The following is a 26,322-nucleotide window of genomic DNA, read 5'->3' as shown; positions in this document are numbered from 1 at the left end:
TGTTACTATGAATCCTACTGACACTAAGAATTCTTCCAGGTCGGGGCTCGAACATACGACAGCTGGCTTGTAAGACCAGCATTCTATGCATTGAACCACCAACCTGGGACGTAAACCACCAATATCCGTAACAATTTTGTTGAAGCAAACAAGTAAGAATTTGAATGTCATCCCGATAATCATTCGACAGATTGTAACGCAATTTTTCACTTATAAACTTTACACTCTACACTAGTTTTTCCTGAAATTTCTTGAATTTTTACCCTTCCAATAAATAGTTATACAGTACAGAAAGTGTTCCATTTTTTTCGAGCACATGCCTTAGTGCACAAAATTTCATAGATGTCTGTATTATGTTCGTCAAGCTTAGAATACTTTTAAAATTCTGAAATTTCTTTGAAAGTAACGTGTTTGAAAATTGGTTATGCAATGTTTCAAGTTATATATTTTAAATGTCACAAGCACGCCATTTTCATAAAATTGTGGTGTTTTTAGACGAGAGCACGTTGAAGTGATTCAAGCGAAGCGAATATAATTCTCTCACACCGACTTCTTATTTCCTTAGTTGAGCTACTCAGAGAAGTTAATGATCCTCAGGAAGCTAGTGGATCTCATTCCCTAAAGAACTTGCAATAATTTGATCGGTGACTTGAATATAGAGCAATTCTTGGTCAATTATTCAAAAACTAAACAGAATTTCGTAAAAACAAAAACACTTAAGTTTTCCCAATTAAATTCATTACAACTTAACTTACTTTTTTATTGAAATTCAGCTTTGTCGAGCCATAATTGGTTTTTGAAATGTATAAACGGTTACTGTTCCGTTCCACGAGAATGATTTCGGAACAGAAAAATAGTATTTGAAGTATAATTTCACAAAGAATCTCAAAAGTTAACTCAAAATTATAAAACTTTTACCGAAATAACCGAAATTTGAAAAGATTCAAGTGATTTTCATAAATTTTCCATCATTTTCTATATTACTTGCGCGCTGCTGCTACGTATGGCCGTGATGTGAGAACTGCACGGTGGGTTCGGTGGCATTATATCGTGAGCAAAAATTACATATAAAAGATTGACACGAATTTATGCATTTGGTTTTGTGTTGAAATAACCATAAGTTAAATACAATAAAATGAGTGTTATAAAAAATCTTTCATTTTCTAGGATAACTAACGTTCATAATGCTAGTAATATCCAACTCTGTTTAGTTCAATTCATTGATGTTGCCTTGTTGTGTAGTATCATTTAATAGATTAAAATTGTATGATAGCAAAACTAAAAATACAAGCTAGACATGCTACTGAATGAAATTGATACAAGCCAAGTATTATCGTTCATTTAGAACTTTGAAACATACAACAATCATATGATCTGGTGCCGGAATCCCAATTCAAAAATATATACATTTATGGAAAATGTATTTATTTGGTACATTTTTGTTCTCTAGGGAATGTTCAGTATTTTTTTTAATTTTAACAATTTTTTATTCGCTAATGATATTCTACCGAGCTCTCTCACGCGGTGAATTACTTTTTGGTACTGATAAAGAAACGGGAAATACTTGAATGTTTAAATTGTAAATATTCACAAATCCATTACGAATCAAAAAAGAGTGTTTTTTTTTTTTCAAACTATTAAAACGTGTGGTAAGCCCACTGCGCTCAATCTCTGAAAATATTCCTGGTTGCCATGTGTCGGTTTTGCCCGTTATGCTTTGTGCGACCATTCGTTCAACTCAAGCGGTTGAAATTTTGCGCGCATTTGTTTGGGACTACATTTCACCTTAACAACAGCAAAATTGACGAAATCATACTTAGAGAGACCGATCGGATTCAAGATTGATTTTTAAAATAAGGGGAAATTCATTTTTTGCATGTACTTTCTTGAAATTGTAGCTCGAACAAATTTAATTTGTGTTCAAGAAAATGTTGTGGGAAATCGCTTGGACATTCTAAATAAATTATACACTGAAAAAAAAACTTTAATTCTTTTTCCAGAATTAGCCGAAATTTTTAAATAAAATAAAACGAGCAAATTTGAGTAGAATAAGCTGGATCGCTTGCATACAATTCGTAGATATAGACATTACAAAGTTTGATTGAAAACTACTAAGAGACTGAAAAAGTGCTAAATAAACAGGTCACCTACTGTTTGAGTTGCTAGGTTATTGATTTCATCAAATGTTTTCGAGTAGACTCTGTGTTATTTTCGACATCTCTAAGAAATAAAAGAAAGTTCTTCGTCGCTTGAAAGGCGAATTTTCGGCAGAAGTACAATTGATCGTTAATTATAAAACATTTCTTCGTCCGTTTTGAATACACAAAGGAAGGTGTTTGTTAAGTCTAAGATTCACTGTCCATCATTCGATAATGGTTGAATATGTCACTTTAAACATATGTTTTGAACTATTTTGAGTCCGAACAGGTTTCGAATCAACCACCTTCCATTGACTTCCGGATGGTCTCGAAAAGCAAAAATCACCGCTAAACCCTAGAAAACCTTCAACCAATCCACAATCACCGATAATCGAGTGCCGAACCGTCGGAATCACCGTCGTACCTAGGCAAGGGTTAAACTTCGATTTTCAACCTTTCGTTTGCCGAGATTACCATACAACCAACAACCAATCGCCAACACTTCTTCCCATCGCCGGGGATGCCATCGAATTCCAGCGAAATTCAATGATACGTGATTCGAAAGCAAAAGCCTCTCTGGAAAGCGACCGGGACTCGTCCGGAATACGCAAGAAGCCACCGAAGTCTGCCCGCATGTGCTGGAGTGTTCGAGTGTGAGTGTGTGATTGTGTGTGCGTGGAAGGTGTCTCGTAAGAGTGATGTAAAGTATTTAAATTAGCCCCGAGTTGTGCCGTGCTTGAAAGGTTCGATACTGTCCGGTTTCGGTAGAATTGAATAGAAATCAAAAACTAATTAAATGCAGCCGAACAATTGAATTGTAATTCTGAAGATGGCCTGTTATGTGTAAAACCTTTGGGACTAATCGTTTGGGAATTCAATTTAACTGTTTTGAAGCCTGATACTAAATTGAACCCGGATCAGAAACGTTAAACGAAAATCGGTCATGCGGTTTTAATTTTTGACATACAGAAACCAACTATAAAATAATTCACAGGCTAACTATTACAGTCACGAAATTGAAACAATAAAAACAATATCGAAGAATAAAGCTTTTGAAAAAATTTGATTGATATCCGAAAACCTAGTGGTGTAATGATGCCTTTCTCATGTATATGTATATATTGTGGTATTCTATTCAAAAAATTTCTCTTCGATTTTTGAAAGTAATCAAGAGATTGTTTTTGCATTTAGGGAGCGGGTCATTTCGCCGAAAACCATTTTGTGGAAAGTCGTTTCGGCGAATGCCATTTCGCCGAAAGTAGTTTCGCCAAACGGGTAATTTCGAATACATCATACTGTTTTTTTGTGCTATTATGCCTCCTTATGTGGCGCAGATACATTACCGAAGCTAAGATACCTAATGTGACATCCCCACGTGCCTTTGGAGTTGACCCAGATCCCGAGGGATTTAAATGTGAAGGCCTGAGCTATGGTTTCTCCGCTAAGTTGAAGCTGTTACTGTGATGGTTCTCGTTTCCTTGAAAATTCAACCACCTCAATTTTATCCGTAGAGAACTTGATACCCAATTGAAGAGCCCATATGGACAAAATGTCCAGAGTATCTTGTAATGGTCCTTGGAGGTCGGTAGCTTTACCGACCATACCGGCCGTATATAATTGATAAAACGCGGTCGTCGGCAAGCTGTCTTAGCGTAAAAGGTGTGTTGATACATTCATCGAAATCATTAACGTACAAATGGTTTAAAGGGGGCTCAAACAGATCTATGTAACTCTAAATCGTATTGCCGAAAAGATCATGCTGATGCGAAAGACCATGCTGATGCAGCTACTCAGATAGGATATTTCAAGAAACTGATATCTAGGAAAACTGATCCCATTTGTTCTTTACGAGCAAATGCCATTTGAATTTCCGTTGAGAGCAGCTCAAGTCAATCGTTCGTTTCTTTGCCCTTGCAGAAACTAAATTGGGTGTCTGGAAGCAAGCCATTAGTCTCGACCCAACTGTCTTGACGAAACAGAATCATTTTTTCGAACAATTTCCGGATACAAGAAAGCATAGCAATCGGCCGATACGAATGGTGATCGTAGGCTGGTTTCCCTGTTTTTTTAATAGCGATAACTCTCACTTATCTCCAGTCATGTGGGATAATATTACCCTCAAGGAACTTATTGAATAAACTCAGCAAATGTCTTTTGGCGGGGTCTGGCATATATTTACACAAGTTGGATTTGATTCTGTCTAGTCCCGGGGCTTTATTGTTACACGACAAGAGCGCAAGTGAGAAATCTACGGCTGGTCTAGTCCAGCTTGTTAATTCTTGCGCAAACCAAAATCTGTTCGTTACCTTTATGGTTACCTTTTGTGTTCTGATGAGTCGTAGAGAAAATTCTATGTAAATCGATTTTGCATTTTTGTAGTTAAAGTGACTTTAAAATGTGACATACAGAGAAATGGCGAAAACTGTAGTTCTCTTCCCAATCCTACCAGGCTAAAATAAAAAGCAAGAATCTTATCGATCAAACATTTGGTAAGAAAAATAGACGACTATAGAGACTCAAAAGAATCTCACATCATTCTTCAGCCGAAGCCGAATCAAAGACAGATTCGATTGGTAGGGAAAAGACTTATGTTTACGTGCGGTTTTATATTGCAGGGATGAGAGTGAAATTTGAACCATACCGGCCGTATACAGTCAGATCAAATACCAAGCTCTTCTGTACCAGGAAACCTTCAGAATTGGGTTTCATCACATCCACTGTAGTTTAGTTGTCAGAACGATTTCCCCGGACTGGAATAAGCTGCGAATTATTAACCTACCTCTGAGAACTTGTGTCACCAGTACTTGGTTTTTCACTATTTTCCTTTTACCAGTCATATTTTGACTCTTTCGTTCCGTTAGCTAATGGAGAAAAGTTCTGCATTGAGCATGTTTTCTTGTAGTAACATCAAATCATAATTGACAAATGTTCAAAATTTACCGGAAATATTGTCACGTTCAATTCTCGCTCAAAAGTAACTTTTTGTAACATTTATGATTTTAGTTTTACTTCTTGTGTGAAATAGAAAACCTAAACATTTGAGATAAACCGGTTTATTTGAGATAAAACAGTTTATTTACGACTCACAGTCATCTAAATAGAGAAAAATAAGTCACAAGTTTTAGTGTGAAAAATGTACCCGAATTAATAAACAATTTTGTTAGTATAGGAATCTACGATCGTTAAAAAAATCTGGCTTGTTCGAATTTGTAAACGGAACCAAACTGGGATTTCAAGATTCACATTATCGTAGAATCACCAAAATACTTTGGAAGAAATTCCAAATGAGCGCCTATTCCTGAAGATCACCATCTTTAAAGTTCTGTCGAGTTAGCATCCGGAATCCCTTATTGTGTTGCAGCGGTACGGAAAGTGACCGTTGCAAGAATTCTTTTACAGCGGTTTGTTTAGCTAGGTGCCATACCGACAAATTTGTCAAAAAAAAACCGATGATTTGGCAAGGGATATGTAACTGCGGAGCAAATACCAAAGTGTGCGTGGCGAATAAGACGATGGACTCGACGCTTTAGAAGGAAGTTTGCCTCAAAAACCGCGTACTACCTTTTATTAGAGCCTATAAATGTCTCATAATTTGGAGAGATTTGGCGAGTTGCCACTAAAACCGGAAGGGAAGTCATCCAGTGGTACCGCGATAATGACGTAGATTTCATCGATAAAAACATGAATCAATAATGGACAATAATGAAACGGAAACCTGAGAAAAGTGGAAAAACGGCTCGGGGCGCGATTACATATGACCAAAATGTGGAACAAATGCGCCAAGGAAGTTGACTCCGGAGGTGTGCAGCGTTTGATAGGAGGAATCAAGAAGAAAGTCTGAATTTTCATTAGAACCAAAGAGAAATGATTTGTATTGATATTTTTGCCTTTCTCATGTAGAAAGGCTCTACAATCACTGTGAAAATCGACTTTTGAACCGAGGCCAAATGTCATATACCATTCGACTCAGCTCGACGAGCAAATGTCTGTGTGTATGTGACAAATAATGTCACTCGATTTTCTCGGAGATGGCTGAACCGATTTTCACAAACCCATATTCAAATGAAATGGTCCCATAGATTGCTATTGAATTTCATCCCGATCCGACTTCTGGTTCCGGAATTACAAGGCAAAATGTGAAAATATATGAGAAAATGTGCACTCAATTTTCTTGGAAATTTCTTAACCGATTTTTACAAACTAAGATGCAAATGCAAATCATGATTGAAATTGAAGCTCTTAGTGTCTTAAAAGATACTGTGCAATTTCATCCAGATCCGACGTCCGGATCCGAAATTATAGGGCAATGAGTATCAAAACTTTCAAACTGTCATACAAAATGATGCAAAATCGGTACGCATCGGACCGTGCTGGTACGGAAAAAGAAGAAAACGCACCCGCCTAGCACACAGCATGCTTTGTTCAATTTTGTGTGGCGTACAGGGTTGCCACATTAAAATCTATATCAACTTGACATAGCTGTTTACAAATTGAAAAGTCTAGTCGGTAGTCTAGACCGAAGAAAGTTTTTGATTTTATTCAAGCTTCAAAAAATTCAACTTGACACTTCTTGACAACTTCTCCTAGTGCTGTTTTTAAAAATATAAGTAATATGAGAAAGGGATCATTACACCACTAGGTGAATAAAAAAAAGTGTTTGTATGTCATTTCGTGATTCACGTGAATAACAATCGTATTTATATCTAATACATTGCCTTAATCGTGGATTGGTCTAAGCAATGATTTATTCAAAAATAACTTTTGATTGATTTGGTAGCTTTGATTCATAAAAGTTTCCCTTATGTAACATATATAAACTTGTCATGAATTCATTTGTTCTGAGCCTTCCTCCGATAGATTTCGATAGGTGGCGAAGCTCGCTATTTGCGACTCATTGCCCACCTGTTGACAATTTAGAGTTAACTAGTGCCCACTAGTGGGCTGTAGGAACCACTTTGGGAATCACTGCCTTAGAGCAATTCCAGCACTTTCCGTTGCAGTATTTCAAACTTTGTTATCCCATAATCAACGTCACATAATCCCACGACAGATGTACTTTTAAAAACACCCACTGTGAAATTTGTCCCGAAAAGTTTAGTCCGTGACATTAGCCAAGGAAAGTTTAAACAATCTGACACCGAACACACCGACACTCGGCAGGAGTAGGAGTTTTAAGTGTGCTGGCACCGTAGGTTAAAGCGAAAAACACTCGCTGCGACTTCACAAGCACATGCAAATTAGCTTCGAAATGTTCTAAGCGTCGAAACCCCCGGCATATCCTGGGAAGTGTTCGTTTATTAGATGCTAATATATGCAGTAGATTTCAATCAAAAGCATAGACTCGACAGCTGGGACACGGGGGCAAAAGACTAAAATATTCCTGCTCATTTGTCTCGCATCGCCACCTGCCTGGGAACTCTTAGACAGTTGATAAGAAAAAAACATTAGTGCAACTGCCGGCGTCGGCCGTTGTTGTGTTTGCCTTTGACACTTCGAGTAATGCAGCCAGCACCTGTAGCACCCTCATCGTTTTGAATGCTTAGAAATCAACGCTAAAAATAAACTTCGTTCTTCTATCTATTTCAACCTATTTATTTCGTTTTATTTTTGAAAAAAACTAAGAAGAAAACATTTCACCTAATTAACCCAATTTCCCAAACCACAAACCATCGGAAAATTGAAAACCCCCCTCCCCTTTCGTCTCGACCGTGGGCACCTTTTATCGCACGATCCCATCACACTTTTCCGGAATTGACCAATTAAAACAAAACGATCCCCCATTTAACCCCGTAGGTAATCGGTTAGAAACTAATCCATCCTGACCCAATGTCAAATTTAAAACCACCCCCGTACTGGTTCCCACACACACATCTATATGCAGGAATGGGAAATAGGTGTATTTGTGCACACATACCTGTCTCTCCCTATGTCTATGCCCGGAGGGAAGTTTTCCTCTTTTCACCAAGCGGCACTGGGAACCTGTTGCTCGAATCATTTGAGTTAATCGTCGTTTAATTGGCTCAATTTATTTTTACCATAGGCCAAGGAAGAAGAGGGCTGGTTTTGCTGCCTTCTGCTCGATGGGGGAAGACCTAGAACTTATATACCCGTCGGAACAGGTGGCCAACTTTCGTTCATCCACCAGCTCCCGGTTGTATTTTGTGAAAATATGGTACCGTGAAAATTGCAGGTATATTTCGGGTGCAATCCTTCTATCAATGATAGAGATCCGAAACTTGAGGGAATTTGTGCCGGTTCTTATTCTGCATTGCCACGTCAATTGAATTGCTCATACAATGTTGAAAAATAAAAATACACTAATCAAGACAAAATATGTCATAAGCGGTGAAATCAACGAAATCAGATTCTCCCTAAATTGATATTTGCTATTCTAGGGACAGCACTATTAAGGGGCGGGTAGGGTCTAACACTATTGAAAAATCATTTATTCTTTCTTTGTATTTTCTTAGAGTAAAACAATTCAAGAATTTTTTGTGGAATTTTCAAGCCTATCGGAACAAAACTCTGAAAGTTATGGGCCTTTATCTTTGCTTATCTCATACTGTAAGAAAACTTGATTTAACGAAAGTGTTAGACCCTAAGCGCCCCAAAGGAAAATAAATTGTTTACATCGATTTTATAGACAATGAATCCTGAAAACTACTCTTTCACCGGCTCATTTTTCAATAGTTTTCCACGAAAAAATTACAAAATGATGCTTTGTATTATGCAAAACATTTGTTGTTTATTTTGTTGAATCAAGCCCCCCTCACCGCGAAACTAATATCGATCGAAACTCTCTTAGGTCGGTCTGAGTCTAGGCTAGCTGATTTATCAATTCACCTGGAGTGCGACTTTTGACAATCGTTTTGGGCATTCATCAGGAATCAGAACAAATTGGCTCAAATGGCACGTTCCCCTTGATATTTGGAGATTTGTGCCTTGCCATCAATATGTTTTTAGCATCATTTTCCCGATATATAAGAGGGAAGGATTGAAAGGAAATGGTAGGGGTTGGACTAGGAGGATGGGAAAAATTGACGACACAAAAACACATAAAAGCAGAAGTAAATTCTGCACCCCTAAGGGATGCTGAACAATCTGCTGAGGATCACATTTAGTGGAAGCAGAAGGAAATTCTGAACCTCTACGAGGTCCCGAACAGTCTGCTGTTAATAAAACCTCCAACCCCCGAGAGGATTTAGAGATCTTACAAAAGCGACACCATTCTGCACTCCCGGAAGAATGCAGAACGACTCGCAGTATGTACGAGCAGAAGTAAATGCGGTACCCCCCAGAGGATGCCAAACAATCTGCCAAACCCTATTTAAGGTGAATACAGAAGGGATTCATTCACTCCAGGAAGAACGATGAACCCTTCTGACTATAGCTCCTTACCACATTGGGTGAGAAACGAGAGAATATCCTTCAATTTTAGCTCCGCATACACAGACTCAACCATGTATGGAGAACCAAAAACCCGGATACGTAGCTGCGTCAGATGATATGAAGTACCATAATCGCATTCACACAAATCACACGAATAATACTCAGCACGTTGAATAGTAGCCATGTGATAATTGAGTTTGCAATGTCCAGTCAGAGCTCTGACCAGAATACTGCAATGTTGCTTGGAGAAATGAGCGCAAGTTTGCAAGCTGCGCCAGTAGCTGGCATGTTTGGATGCAGCCCAAGAACGTATCTTGTGCTTTATCCAACTAGTTGAAAGTGGTAAAGCTGGTTCAGGACCAACGAAATCATTCGTTGCACCAGCTCTAGCCAACTCATCAGCCCATTCATTTCCAGTAATACCAGAATGGCCGGGTACCCATATGAAGTAAACAGCATTTGAAATGCTGAGGTCTTCAATTTGAGTTCGACATGCGATCACTAGATTCGACCGTGAGTCATTCGAACTGAGTGCTTTTAAGGCTGCCTGACTGTCGGAACAAAAATAAATACGTTTACCACAGATCCTCTGCTGAAGTGCCGATTGTACTCCACACAGAATTGCGTAGATTTCTGCTTGGAACACAGTACAGTATCTACCAAGTGAATGAGACTGCTCCAGCCTATTTCACGACAGTAGATACCAGCACCAGCACGACCATTCAACAGAGAACCGTCCGTAAAACAAACTATGTGTTCATCAAGTTGTCGTTCCAGACAACCAGACAATCATTCCTAACGAAGAGGATAGCTCACATTGAATGTTTTAAAAGGAAAACTGCATGTGAGAGTTAGGTCACTAGGAGCGAGTAAATACTCATCCCACGGAACCATTTGAGACCACAAGCGAGTGTGACTGGTAGCATATTCTAATGGGTTACTGTTCCAAAGCCCTGTAACCCTAAGACGGTATGCACAAGATAATGCTTCTTGTTTTAGGAACACATGTAGTGGTTTAATGCACAGTAGCGCCTCTAGAGCAGCAGTAGGAGTTGTCGTGAATGCTCCTGTCATCGCCATTAGGACCATCCTTTGGAGATGATTTAGCTTTGACTGAACTGTCGCGACTTCTCCTTTCTGCCACCATACAAGACATCCATATGCTAAAATAGGTCTAACGATAGTTGTGTAGATCCAATGAATATATCTGGGTTTGAGTCCCCATGATTTTCCAAAAGCTCGTCTGCATTGGCCGAAAGCCATGCAAGCTTTTTTTTTTTTTTGTTTCAATTATAGAGGTTTTAACATTAATGTCATTCGCCTCTTCGGGCCAGAAAAACTTTCTGACCCTATGTGCGGGGTTGGGAATAGAACCCAGGCGGAAGGCGTGAAAGGCATCGACTTACCCATCACGCTATACTCGTCCCCCCATGCAAGCTCTTTTAATCCTGAAATCAATGTGAGCAGACCAATTCAGTTTTGAGTCAAGAATAACCCCGACGTATTTAACTTGATCGACCACAGTGACCCCTGAACCAAAGAACTGCAACGGACGAGCTCCTGTAATTATCCTACGATGAGTGAAAAGCACCATTGATGTTTTGCCCGGATTTACAGATAATCCAAACCTGACAACACCATTGTTCAACAGATCGCAGGGCTTGCTGCATTAAATCAAAGAGAGTGTTAATGCTTATACCGGTCATCAATATATGATAATCGTCGGCAAAACCATAAGTCGGAAATCCAAGGTTATTTAGTTTCCTTAACAAACCATCAGCGACTAGGTTCCATAAAAGTGGGGATAGTACACCACCTTGAGGACACCCACAGACACTCAGCTTTCTAATCTCTGGCCTGCCGAAGCGATGATCAAAGAAGTTGATTGCTAAGCATTGCGTGTATCCAGTAAGGGAAAAACCCAAGATATTCCGTTCACGACTGCAATGTTTAACCTCCTGCAGCCATTCAGCCATCGGCACGGAAATACACCTTGACTTAGGAGTTCCTATTTTTGTGGCCTTTTACGACATGGAATAGGAAACCAGTGGATCAATTCTTGGTAAAAAATAATCCCGCCGGATGCCACACGGCTTACCTGTTTGGTGGACTTATACCACCGGTACAGGTGGACCGTAGCGTTATTCTTAGCAGTTGGGAAACCGCTACCGACACTACACGGCTATCTAGGCTGCTCAGAGAGGGAAGTTAACATTGATGGTCAACTACCATGGATGGCCGAGCAGCCGGTCGTTATAGACAATGAATCCTGAAAACTACTCTTTCACCGGCTCATTTTTCAATAGTTTTCCACGAAAAAATTACAAAATGATGCTTTGTATTATGCAAAACATTTGTTGTTTATTTTGTTGAATCAAGCCCCCCTCACCGCGAAACTAATATCGATCGAAACTCTCTTAGGTCGGTCTGAGTCTAGGCTAGCTGATTTATCAATTCATCTGGAGTGCGACTTTTGACAATCGTTTTGGGCATTATCAGACGAGATAAAGTTATACAGCATTGTCTAGTGCTTGGAAAAATGAAATAAACAATATGTAAAAATCGAGATCATCAATGCATCCACAGATCGAACTTATTTAAAATTGGTTTTGTGTTGTTTGGACAGGAGCAAATTTGTTCTATTTTTGGTGCTGGAGAGTAAATTTTTATTTTTGTAAAGTAATATGTGTAACGCAAATATACTTACATCCTATTCCCAATAACATGGTACCGTAGAAAAGGATATTTCAAACTCTACAAAATGGTATAACTATTTTCAGTGTAACCTTACTTATGTTTTTTTTTTGTGAAACGTGGTTATTCTCGAAACAATCATCGGGGTAGGTTGGCCGAATTTTATGCGGGATTGGTTGGCCGAATTATATTTTCAATTTAGGACAATATACACTTTAATATTCATGAAATGTTCACCTTTTTTGAGCGAAATTGGATGAGAAGTGAGTAATAAAAATAAACTAAAATGATTAACAAATAGAAATAAGTGACTGAAATCAATGAAAGTGTATTTAGTTAAAAAGACTTAACAGTGAGCAGTTGTTTACGTTCCTACGTAATACAAAATGGTGTACGCTAACTTTTGGCATTAAAAATGCCTTACTCTTCGATATACGGGCCCGGGTGTCAATTAAAAGTTTCAAAAGTAGTAGCGTAACCTTTTTCTGTCATAATTTTGTATGTTAATAACTTAAAGTCATTTGTTGATGGATTGATATAATTTAACAACCAATCGATTCGAAAACTTTTAACTTTAACATGTATGGCAACGTCATTTCAGTATTTTCATAGCATACTATTGAAAAAATGGTTAGAATTGACCTATGTTTTCATCCACCGATATCAGCTGACCAAATCGACGTCATTTTCTTGTTCGGCATAGAAGGCTTTGCGTTATGCATAAAAATACCGCATCGTTCTGCATAGTATGAAGAGGGATCTATAAATATATGCTGCATAATATTTCTTTGCCTAGTTGATGTTTGACTGTGAATGAAACAAGTAGCTCGTCCAGTGAGGTGATGACTGGACTGTATATGCTATCAAATATCCCATGTATTTGGCACATTTTTAGTCGATTTTGCCATTAAAAATCCCTTACTCTTCGCTATACGGGGTGCAAGTCAATTTAGTCATAGCTCAGTCATTTGATGAAGGATTTATATAATATAACTATCAACCTAGGGGACGGGTACAGCGTGATGGGTAAGTCGATGCCTTACAAGCAGCCTGCCTGGGTTCGATTCCCAACCCCGCACATAGGGTCAGAAAAATTTTCTGGCCCGAAGAGGCGAATGACCTTAAGGTTAAAACCTCTATAATCGAAATAAAATAAAAAAAACTACCAACCGATTCGGAAACATTTAACTTAAACTTATGAGGTAACGTCGTTTAGGTATTTCAATTGCATACCATTGAAAATGTGGTTTGAATTGACCTATGCTTTCACGAGCCAATCACAGTAGCAGCGTGAATGATGTCATCCTCTCGCCCGATTTGCGAAGTATGAACTATCGCACAAAAGTGAATGTATAAATATATGCCCAAATACATTTCTGCTTTAGTTAACCACTGGTTGTGAGCGAGCATGCCTCGTAGGCCGGTGAAGGTGTTTGATTAGTGAGTGATTGAAAGTCACATCCACTCGCTCGCTGGATAGTCGCTTTCGTATGTATGCGGTGTGTTGCTACCGTATTCACTGGTATTGAATACAAGTTAGCTGTTTATTTGGATTTTCCGGTAACTAGCAGGCCGATTGAGAATTATCGGCGATAGATTTTTCGGATCTAATTTGATGCGCTTGTATTTCGATGATTTGTTGAAGGTCTAATATTGCTTCTAAGAACGACGTAGACAAAATCCAGACTAAGTGTAACAAAAACAATGCAATGCAATGCGAATCGTTATGCAGTATCAATTTGAAGGAGTTGTTGTCCCACCAGAAATAAAACGCTTCAACTGATTCAAAATTTAATTCTGAAACTTATCTTGAAGCGGCCTCCTTGGTTCAGTAGTATAAATAAGGTCCACAGACTCACATACACAGAACTATTAAATGCAATATCATATAGTATCAAAGATAAACTCAAGATAAGCTGACCTGCAATTTTACATGTATCGTTTGAATAGGAACCCTCGTGGAACTTGGTTAACTACCAGTTTAAGTTCAATTATTATTTACTTCGAAACAACAAGCGTCTGATGAGTACACGCGTTGTAACTATGACAATGTTCATTCATGTTTTAATAACATCAAGTTACAATATGAACAAAATTTCGGAATTTTGTTGCGTATACATTCCGTATATTCCTAATATGTCAAAGCGAAAATAAATGTAAGTAACTAAACATTTTGTGCGAACTGTTTCATATGTTTTCTTCATCGTATTGCTGCCATATTATTTACCGACACTTGCCGAAGAATGAGCTTGACCTTGAGCTGGATAACTGAGTTTACTGGTACAACATTTTCCGTTATATATATATATATATATATATATATATATATATATATATATATATATATATATATATATATATATATATATATATATATATATATATATATATATATATATATATAAAATCTTCTATTGAATCTATTCGCTGTTTATAAAATTAATAAGTTTGTACGTTTCTCGGAAACCCCTTGAAACGTTTCATCCTTATGACATGCCCAGCCCATCGTAGACGTCCGATTTTAGCTGTCCGTACGAAGGGTGGTTCTCCTAGCAGCTGTTGCAATTCGTGATTCATACGCCGTCTCCACATTCCGTCTTCCATCTGCACTCCGCCATAGATGGTCCTCATTACCTCTTAGTGTATTGTGAAATTTCATTCTGATCTGACTTCCGATTCCGGAGTTATAGGAGTTAGAAAATGTGTTAAATATTGTACACCGTCCTTAAACCGGCGAAACAAAAACCGTGAAAAATGTTGTGAACTGGGCTCAAAACCGGGTAGGGTCTTTTGAAAAATCATTTATTTTTTTCTTTGTATTTTCTTATGTAAAAAATTTCAAGAATATTCTGTGAAATTTTCAAGCCTATCGGAACAAAATTCTGCAAGTTATGGGCCTTTATCTTTGCTTATCTCATACTGCGAAAAGTAAGAGCTCGGCACACAGGCCCAATACTTCTGCTTCGATTGACTTAAAAACTTGACAAAACATTCTTGAAATGTTTCGTTATAATAAATAATAAAAGAATAAATATGATTTGTTGAAAATATTAGACCCTACGGGCTCCCTTGAGTAATAAATTGTTTCCATTGATTTTATGAACAAAAAACTTTAAACGCGTTTTTCTCGAAAGCAGGTTTTGAAAGTCCGCGTCCATCATTATTCAAAAACTACTGCACCAATTTTGTTCAAATTTTGCACACACTTTCTACATATAAAAAACCAGACCACAACGTTTTCCTTTTCGTTGTCTGTTGCTTTGGGGAGGTTTCACAGCTACAAAATGGCGCATGTTTTCGTGAAAAATCGTAGTTTTCACTTTGAACAACCACCAAAAATTCAAAAAAAAAATCAAACGTTGGGGTATAGATAAAGTTCTACTTTAACTATGCTGCTTTGATTTGTTCACTTCTGATTAGTCTGCGCTGAGATACAGTGGACAACGCAAATCATGATTTTTAAGAAGCGTCTTCAAAAATACCTCTTTACGGACTCATTTCTCAATATTGATTCACGAAAAAATTACAAAATGTTGTTCGAATTATGCTTTCTATCATGCAAAACATTTGAATTTATTTTGTAGAACGATTAAAAAATCGCAAAAATGATTATATTTTTCATCATTTAGACTACATGAAGGCAACTAAAATATCAAAAAAAAAGAAACACCGTGGTCATAAAATTCGACTGCAGAAACAAGGAAGCATCAAGTTTCAAATCGTTATGTCATAAAAAAGGCAGAATACACCAAAAAAAACATAACCGACTATGTCACTTCCCTCTTCTTCACGTCCCTCATGTCCACAATTGAATACCAGCCAGCACGACCTAGAATAACAGTAATTCTGGAGCACACACTAACTCAAACCGACACTCACGAGAATAACCCAACATGCTATCGCCCTCTCCTCTCCGTATCACACCCGCTCACTCTCATTTAGAAGCTTATTTCCTCTCTTACTCACAAAATATACAATGGCCGACACGATACAACGAGTCCCATTGGTTAAACCCGATTTATACTGCGCGTTCTAACTCCTCCTCCCAGATTCTCAATAATCCCAATTGTAAAAACTAATTAGCTAGGCTAGGAGAGCATAGGATATATAAGTTACCGAACTGATAGAAATAAAGCAATGTTAATCACAACTGTAATCAGTTTACACATTTAACAGTTTCTAAATGCCAGTCCTTTCAAACCTACGTGGCTAGTACGGTGGAAAATAATCACTGCACGGAACGACCGAAATCAGCTCTGCGCCTAATTCGTATTACTGTTTTTGAATTCGTTGAATTTAACAACAAAATTTTCAAAATAACTATGAAATTAGTTAAAATTGAGAATTTACTTTGCTAAAAAAAACTCTTATTTTTAGAGAATGTGTTTAGTTGGCGAATATTCTGGACACAAACCAGCAACATTTCAATCCAACACGAAATTCTCATTGACAACTAATTTTGTTTCTATTTATCTATCACCATCATTGCTTGTATTCGGTTTTTGTTTTCCGAGTGCTCAAAGTTTTCAGCGAAAGAGTCGTTTTCGCGAAGTCGAATAAAAAAACAGCGATTTAGAAGAAAAATTTTCAAAAAGAAGTTTATGTTTCGTTTATGTCTTTTTCTCCAATACAACATCGTATCTATACCTGCCAATATAAAAAAGACAACCGCGACTGAAATTTTTTTCGGTAGTATTGTGCCATCTAGTGGCTAGTAGTTATTACGGTGTTAACGTTTTTTCGGTGACAGTACGCCATATAGCTGCAAATTGCCGAAGCCAATGCAACCATTTATGTTGGTTGAGAACAGCGTTCTATTTCTTAAATTCAACTAAAAAATTAGTTGAATGGAAATGAAGTGTGCCTTAGCTAAGAAATGACAGCACGTTTAATTGGTGAAATCAACTAAAAAAATAGCCATTTCAACAAATATTTTATCATTATTAAGGGAATGAGAATGAAAAAATCTAAATCAGCAAAAGTAAGATTTTTTTAGTTGTTTCAAAAAATAACTAACTAAAATCAGAAAATTAACTATTTTTTTCGCCAAAATGCTGATTTCGGTCTTTCCGGTGATGTGATTAATTATTTGAGTGCACCTAACTGCACCTTAATACCGATTGGAAATTTTTGAAAATTGTCAAACAGGAATTGAACTAGAGTAAAAAGGTGACTCGGGGTACGACAGAGATGAATGATTGATCATCGAGATTTCATAAAAAACCAGTGCGGAATACTTTGTTCGCTAGTTTTTCATTCAAGTGTAATAAAAAAAGTCTGCAGCACCATACAACACTGCACTAATTATAACAACGGGAATCACATAGGCAAATGTTAGAAAATAACTTTAATTTACTGAAAGGTATGCAACAAATTTTCTTTTCCAAAACATTAATAAGAACGAAAAAAAAAATTGCTTCCGACGCACAAGCCTACTGCGATTTTTCGCTGTAGAAATCTGCTCGAACAAGTAATTCATATTTTTCACACATAGCCCATTGACGTACATTTCCATACCGGTCTGATTTTATCCGAAGTTACAAAACCGAGTCACCCTGCAGCAAAATCTCACTGACGATGTGACTCTGATCCTGCTACAGTCTCATTAAATTTCGTCTCGCTTAACCAGCCAAATTGAATCACTATTTTCAATCACTGCTCTGCAGCGGAAAATAAAATCACACTTCCAATGCAGATACGCTTCGGTTCAGTACCTATGGCGATGGATCTGAGTTTGGTTGTGTGTGTGTGTGTATGTGTACTGCAAAAAAAAAAAGAATAAAATCAAATCGCAGGATCGCGGCATGCTGAGCTGCTTGCTTACTTACTTGAAGTGGATATTCCACTTTGGTGTCACTGCTTCTGGCAGTAGCGAGAGAGCATTAAAACATGGAAATTGAATTCAGAACCTACCGCAATGACAAATTGTGCTCCTGTTGCATTAACCAGCAAGCGTTCGAAACAACCAAAGCGACGACCATCGCCAACCTTTCACCCGTTCGTCGCAGCACGAAACTAGTAACTGTGGCACCGCCACCACCAGCAGCTTTGGAAAAGAAGGTAAGGTCCTGGGAAAACATGCAATTGATGGTGGAACACTTTCCTTCGGCAATCGTTTTTGATCGAAACAGGAAAAATGAGTTTTCTATTTTCTTGTTCGCCACTGGATGCCAGGAAAACCCGCAGCGGATTTGGAATACAGTTCCGTTCGCTTGTGTTAACACCCGAGTTTCCGGTTTTCGCTGTTGGCCGACGAAAAGAGTGGATGAATTTTTCATGCAACTTATTGGAACGAGAGTTTTTTTTCTTTTCTTTTTTCCTTTCTTGGAGCCAGCATATCTACTGCGGATTACCCGACATCCCTAAAGCGCCAAGTAACGGTGGTCACAACGGGACCCTGCAGGAGCAGAAGCTTTTTCGCTACTTCCACACACTAGGGAAGATCATGTCCTGAACCATTCAAGCGTCGGTTGCATGAAGCTGCAACTGTTCCGATGTTCCAGTTGTTGGGTAGTAGAGAGGGGCTGAAGTGGAAAACGAGTGGTTTTTATGGATTGTATGCTGCCATGTTTATGCGGCTCTAAGATGGAAGTCGACTCCCAAGCGTAGCTTTAGAAACAGTGTCACCCTAACTGGCAGTTTGGCACAACTGTGCTACGCCACTGCTTCTTGAAGAACATGACATTCCGGGCCAACGGTTAATGCCATTCGTTTGTCTGGAGACGATACAAGATGTTTTCCGAATGCAAACTAAGACGCTCTGCACCATAAAATTTGCATATTTTCGTGTCTTTTGACACAGCAAAGGATAAGCTTTAAGGATAGAATCAGGCGACCGATCTGGAACATTTTTGCTCGTGGTCTCCGAACAGTGTCTTCATACTACCGAAGCTACCCGTTTTGTTTTTCGTTCCGACGTTGCAAGCCAGTCATTTGACATGTAATAATAGCGAACGTGCTTGAATTCTCGTTAAAACAAATTTGTTCATACAGTAAGGAAAAAAAACAAACTAATAGAAAACTTCCCATCTCATTTTCAGATTCGCACCAACATTATTGCCACTGAGTGAGAAACGATGCTTCTGCAGCCTGGGCCCACGCTCAGTGCTGATCAAACACAGCAGCATCAGCAACAACAACAACAACAACAACAACAACAACAACAACAGCAGCCTCAAAACTCGTCGATCCTGCCGTCAAATCAAGTGTCACAGTCAACACCGCCGTTGCTGCAGACGCAGCTTCCGGTGAATCTCCTATCCTGCCAGCAACCGTCGTCGCTCACATCCTCGTCCAGTGCGTCATCGACGCCGCCGATTCAGGATGTCAATCGTTATCTGGAAATGGCCCAGGAGGTCCTCAAGGAGGGCTGGACGGTGCACACGGCCAAGGACGGCCGGCTGTACTATTGCAAGTAAGTTTGGGATTGGGGAATATTTTTTATGCCTATCACAATTACAAACTGAACCACTGATCGTTTGTTTTGGATGGAAAAATGGCAACACTAAAGACTGTCCCAGAAAGCATGGACGCACTTTGATTTCGCTGTAACTAATTTACAAGTGTTAGATATTGAAATTTTGTTCGATATTCTGATAATATTAGACTACAACAACAGAATATTATTCTCAACATTTGCTACTTAGTCATTGTAGACTAGCTGGTGCACTTTCTTGCGAACGTTCCTCATTAAATTCCGTACAGACTTCTTGGCGACAAGTTTTGACACTTTTTTCCAATCTTTTTCGAACTGTTGAATGGTTTCGACTGCCGAGACATGTTTCCTAAGATGTGCCTTCATTAATGCCCAAAATTCCTCAATTGGTCGAAGTTGTGGGCAATTTGGTGGATTCATGTCTTTTGGGACGAAAGTGACATTTGGTAGTATACCTTTCTACCGTTGATTTCTAGTAGTGGCAAGCAAGGAAGGGAATAATCGTATCTATTTTCACTCGGCTAGCACTCATAGACACGTTTCTACCTGATGCGAGTCACTCGATTTTATTCGTGCATAAGTGTGCTTCTGCCGAACACCCGATTGCCTCAAATAGGGTAACAGAGGTATTTTGGCCCACTTTAGGATTGATTTTATTTTGGCCCTCTTTGAAGAAATATCCACCAAATGTTGTAATATCTTTGAAAAACTCTTCCGCAATAGGTAATTTAATGTGTTTACCTTCAAATTTATGTAACATGAGTTACTTCACATCAATTAAATCCGATAAAATCGATAAAGTTTGTTAGGTGGGCCAAATTATATGAAGTGGCCAAAATACATCTATTACCCTAACACCCGATCGGCAGGGCCGGTGAAAGAGATGGGTACGGTGGGTAGTACTACCCACCCGAAAATTCCAAAGGTAGGTAGTTACCCACCTGAAATTTCTAACGAAAAATAATAGTAATATTAGTATCGTTTATAACATTAAATATAGTTTTATTGTAACTGAGAATAGTAAATAAAATCAGAATTATAAAATGCTAGTACTCAAGGTAGAGCAAGGATGGGAAGATATACAACAAAAAAGTGAGACGTGACAATGGTCATTTGAGCAAGCAGAAATCTTTTATTGACTTAACTTTTACCTTCAACCAAAGGGGTCGAGTTTAAGCATCTCATTCATGCAAATCACTCGAGTCTCTGGTATGCCGGAAAGTATCGAAAAAGCTCTTTTATCATTTACTATACGAACCGGCAAAAGAAAAGTTACCAGAAGTTGTCAGTTTCTGTTTGCGACAGTTTTCTTATACACATTGAGTTCGTCACTGTATGGATATTCTTCTCAATCTCTATACAGCTAGTTGAACATCAGAATGAAAGGTTTGTTCGAACTATTGCTTATGCCCCCAGAGTCACAGCGTGCTGGCTGTTTAGCCTAGGTTGTAAGCGGTATTCAGTAGCGCTACCTGATGGAAACCCATCATGCTATTTTTACTTTTTCACTATTATAGATAGTGAAGAATTAATTGTGTACGAGAATGCAGCCGCAAGTAGAAAGTAACAACTTCTGATAACTATTCCTTTCTCGGTTCGGATAGTAAGTGGTACTTTCCGGCATACCAGAGACTCGAGTGATTTGCATTGATGAGATGCTTAAGATCAATTCCTCTTGCGAAAGTTAAGTTAGTACAAGATTTCTGCTTGCTAAAATCAACCTTGTCACGTCTCACCTTTCCATTCTTTATCTTCACATAAATGAAATCACTCAAAATATTTCGACGTAGAATTGCGTCTTTGTTTTCTATACCGGGGTACAATTTCAAAATATAGGAGTAAACCCATATAGACAGTGGTTAGGTTTTGAGCATCTACAACTCAACCACGAACAATGTCTAATTTTCTCTGTTTTTCAAACCATTGTCATTCCTCTAATTGATATGACGATTTCGTATACATAAGTTCACGGTTTCCATATGATTTCTGCTCTTCAATGAGTGCGTTCGCATTTGAGAAAATTACTCACAGAAATCAAAATTCAGTGTCGAATCGACTTGCACTCTGTGCGGTTCGATACTGCCGTAAAGAAGGTTGCTTCTACATCGTCCAAAAAGTCCAGGAACTAACTAGGAAAACAACATTTCTTGAGCAAAATTTCTTTATTTATTATCTAAATTTTTTTATATCATACTTGTAGAATGATTTGTCCATGGCCTTAAAATAGGCTTCAGTTGCGGCGATGACTCTCTCAGATCATCAAATGACAAGTAGTCGCTGGGGGCTAGGTTATATGGTGGGTGAAGAAACAGAACGGTGCCCAATACGTTCAATTTGGCCATTATTTTCATTGACTTGTGGCACGGTGCATTGTCTTGGTTAAAGATGATATTTTTCTGCTTCATATGAGGCCATTTTTTTACGATTCCATACTTCAAACGCATTAATAACTAAAAACTTTTGTTGGTACTTCCTTTTCAAGAAAGTCGTCGTTAATTATACCTCGAGCATCTAAAAACTGACGCCATACTTGTTGCAGCTACCTGTTGCGTTTTCCCCGTCTAAATGTTGAAACAACTCTAGAGAAAAAAGATAGATCCATGTTTCGTCCTCTGTTTCATACCAACGCAATAAATCCTTTTTATTGCGACTAAACAGTGCTGACCAGTTCTCTGGATTGTTGATGCGTTGTTGGTTTTGATAGATTAAGAGCGAACGAGGCAACTGTTTAGAAAAGATTTTTTTATGCCCAAATTTTCGCAAACGCAAATTAAAAAGTAACGTCACTTATATGTCGGTAAGTTTAGTGTTTGTGGTGCGATTGACGTGACAACACTTGTCTTCTGAACGATGATGATAGTTTGACATTACAAACGTCATCTCAGTCGGTTCCGGGACTTTTTTAACAATGTGCTATGCACATCAGCGGCTGGATTTGTTTTGTGCGCCGTACGATTCGCCCGGGTTTGCGGTTCAATGCATACGGCGCTGGTCTTACAAACCAGCTGTCATATATTCGAGCCCCGACCTGGAATGATTCATAGTGTCAGTAGGATCGTAGTACTAGCCATGAAATGATTCTGTATGCTAAGAATCGGCTGCGAAGTCTGTTGAAACTGAAAAACCAAATTCCACAGAAGGAATATAATACCAAGACATTGCACAGTGGTTCAAAAGCGCAATTTCACGCTCTTAATTATTAACTCATAGGAACGTGGTTTTTTAGGTACAGTATCTTCAGCAAAGTTGTTCAGAATGATAGACGCCATCTTTCGGTAAGTTTTATTTATGTGATTAATCCCCCTAAAAGTGAGATAAAAATATTATTTTAGTTCAGAGAAAACATAGGGGCTAAGTTACTTCGACAAGGTTGTTCAGAAGATTATTTCAAACAAATTTCCTGAAGATACTATTCCCGTAACTTGAGTGTAATTCATGATATAATGTATTTTCTGAAAAGGGTGCCCTAAAACCAGTTTTTGTATGAAAACACATATATTATCAATTTATATGAGTTTTTCATGTTCTACAAAGTTTTTCATCATTTAAAACTACATATCTTTCTCAAACATACTATGCTGCTATCATTTCAGTTTAATGAAATAGAGCCATTTTTCATGGTTTTTATTACAAAATTTCAACTTGTCTATCATCAAAAGGCGCAGAAAGGTGCAGATGAGACTAGTTACATATTAAACTACTTGTCAAGAGCTTTCATACCGTGGTTGAATTACTCGTCTGCGATCGTCTGCAGGCGAGATATGTTCTTTTCAAATATCCTTGTCCTTGACATTTGCAATGATAAGGTGCACTTCATGTCATATCAGACTTCAGTATATATTCATTACTATGGTACTTGCCACAAAATATGATTTTTTTTGCACATCGAAGTCTATAAATTGAATAGTTTGGTAACTGTTTTGTCACGGTTTTAATAAAAAGCAATCATTAAATCGAATTAAGTTATGTCATTTTCTGGTAGAGAAAAGTATGATCAAGACTCATTTTTAGTTATTTGTATTTATTTTATGATCGCTGACAATGTTCTTAACCAGCTAAAAGACTCTTAGCATCATCCGACAGATTCTTCTTGGACTGTTTTGGCCATTCACGAATATTTGTAACCAATGGATCTGATGAAACTAATAACCAGTTCATGGGATCCCGATTCGAAAGTGATATGTATTGCTTGCGTGTATAATACTCTCGAAATCTGTATGAAAGAAACTTCTTAATTATTGTGAACAGTACAATATAGCACGCGTTTACCGATCTTCACTTCAATTGATGAATGGAGGACATTTGTCCGCAGAAATTTTCTATAGAAAAACTTACCAAAAAATGACATAACGTAATTCGAAATGATGATAGCCTTTTTTCAAAGCCGTGGCTTCTTATCTCACTTTCAGAAAACGTCTGGTATGATTACTAAACTTTTCTATTTGTAGACTTCGATGTCCATAAAAATCATTTATTGTGAGAGTTACCATGGTAACGAATATATACTGAAGTCTGATCTGATATGCAATGAACCTTATCATTGCAAATGTCAAGGACAAGGATATTTGAAAAGAACATATCTCACCTGCAGACGATCGCAGACGAGTAATTCAACCACGGTATGAAAGCTCTTGTCAAGTAGTTTAATATGTAAGTAGTCTCATCTGCACCTTTCTGCGCCTTTTGATGATAGACAAGTTGAAATTTTGTAATAAAAACCATGAAAAATGGCTCTATTTCATTAAACTGAAATGATAGCAGCATAGTATGTTTGAGAAAGATATGTAGTTTTAAATGATGAAAAACTTTGTAGAACATGAAAAACTCATATAAATTGATAATATATGTGTTTTCATACAAAAACTGGTTTTAGGGCACCCTTTTCAGAAAATACATTATATCATGAATTACACTCAAGTTACGGGAATAGTATCTTCAGGAAATTTGTTTGAAATAATCTTCTGAACAACCTTGTCGAAGTAGCTTAGCCCCTATGTTTTCTCTGAACTAAAATAATATTTTTATCTCACTTTCAGGGGGATTAATCACATAAATAAAACTTACCAAAAGATGGCGTTTATCATTCTGAACAACTTTGCTGAAGATACTGTACCTAAAAAAACACGTTCCTATGAGTTATTAATTAAGAGCGTTAAATTGCGCTTTTGAACCACTGTGCATTGCTTTCGATTCATGCGAGACATCTTTCACTATCAACCACAACCAACTAAACGATCAGGGTAACCAAAATTCTTAAATTTGCAAACACAAATAAATTTACACGGAACCTTAAAGACTGCTGACTTAATATTCCAAACAAATATTGGCAGAAATTTTGAAGTTTGATATTGTATTTAACTCTTAAATGCGCAATTTTGTTTTACAACAAAATATTGAAAACGCTTCAAGCTTCGAATTTACACGTCTCATGCAAAGTTATATCGAAACAAAATAGTATTTAAAAATCTACTAAATAATACTTCAAAATAGTGGGTCGTTCTCCCTGGTACGAAAAATTACCCACCTGGGCTTAACATGTTTCACCGGCTCTGCCGATCGGCAAAGCGCAATAGTTAATTCGCTCGCATTTATTCTCTATTTCATTCGTTATGGAGCGCTGCCATTTGAATTCTGCTTAGTACATGTTCGGTTTTAATCCGAACCAATGATGTGTTAACTCGCTCGGCAATCCGAATATTTGCAAGTATTTTGAATCGTGATTCAAGACGATCCATTCTTTTAACGCTCTGGAGTATAATGAAGGCAGGCGCAAAATAATCGTATCCGTGGGGTCATTTCACGAGCCGACGGGAAGTTTAAGTGCATTTTTGATTCATGCTGCAAATATGTGAAAAAAGTTGTTATTTTCTAAATTAAAGCGACATTATTTGCAGTTTTCACGATGTTGTTTCTAGTGGCCCGCTCACCTAGAAAATTTATGATACCGTATTTTCAGGTGATTGTAGTATCTCGATTTGCTATATTTCAATAGAGGCTTGACAGTTGCCGAAAGGAACTAACATTTTCAACTGAAAACCTATTTTCTATGCACATTATATTTTCACATATATCTTTACTTTTCGATCCAGAATCGATAACATATGACAAACGGATCTCCTCATCAAAATCGAATGTTTTGGAATACAGCTCTCAACGAGCCCATAAGAGTTTTTGATTTTTAGTAGTACTAGCTACCCTTATATTATAGCTTCGTGTAGGTTTTTTTGGGGCTGGAAAAGTGCTGTATTCACTTACAAGTTCGACACAAATGTTTATACAAGTCATACAAGTAGCCAAAATGCATTATATTGTTCAAGGTATTGTAGTTTCCATTACGAATACGATAACATGTGGGCGGGTGCCAATTTTATTACAACTTTCGTAACAGCATATTACAAGGGAGCAAAAGAAATGAATGAACAATGTTTGCTTCAATCGATAAATAATTATAAGAAATCATGAATGCAAAATTGGAAAATCAGTCTTACAATTCTTTCGGAGATATTTCCTTTGCGCGTTTTCTCGAAACCGTTAAGGAACACACGATAACAATAAAACTACTGGACCAAACTGGATATTTTGCTTTTCCTTATAGAGAGGTAAAAGAATTGCTGCAAAATCCGACTTTCAAACGGATTCTCGGAGTTCTTCAGAAATGGTTGAACC

General features: G+C 37.8%; 1 protein-coding gene across 2 annotated transcripts in view; it reads left to right on the top strand.

The window, feature by feature from the left end:
* LOC131432661 (uncharacterized) overlaps window positions 1-26,322 on the top strand; it is a 711,303-nt gene that overhangs the window by 333,088 nt on the left and 351,893 nt on the right. For both annotated transcript variants that reach the window (XM_058599064.1, XM_058599065.1), the window contains one exon: window positions 19,262-19,635. In XM_058599064.1, the coding sequence (XP_058455047.1) occupies window positions 19,298-19,635 (338 nt within the window). In that variant the 5' untranslated portion in view covers window positions 19,262-19,297. The remainder of the gene's footprint in view (window positions 1-19,261; window positions 19,636-26,322) is intronic.

The sequence above is a fragment of the Malaya genurostris genome, chromosome 2, assembly GCF_030247185.1.
Source record: "Malaya genurostris strain Urasoe2022 chromosome 2, Malgen_1.1, whole genome shotgun sequence".
Lineage (NCBI taxonomy): Eukaryota > Metazoa > Arthropoda > Insecta > Diptera > Culicidae > Malaya > Malaya genurostris.
The sequence above is the reverse complement of the archived record's forward strand: the minus strand, read 5'-3'. Positions and strand labels throughout refer to the sequence as shown.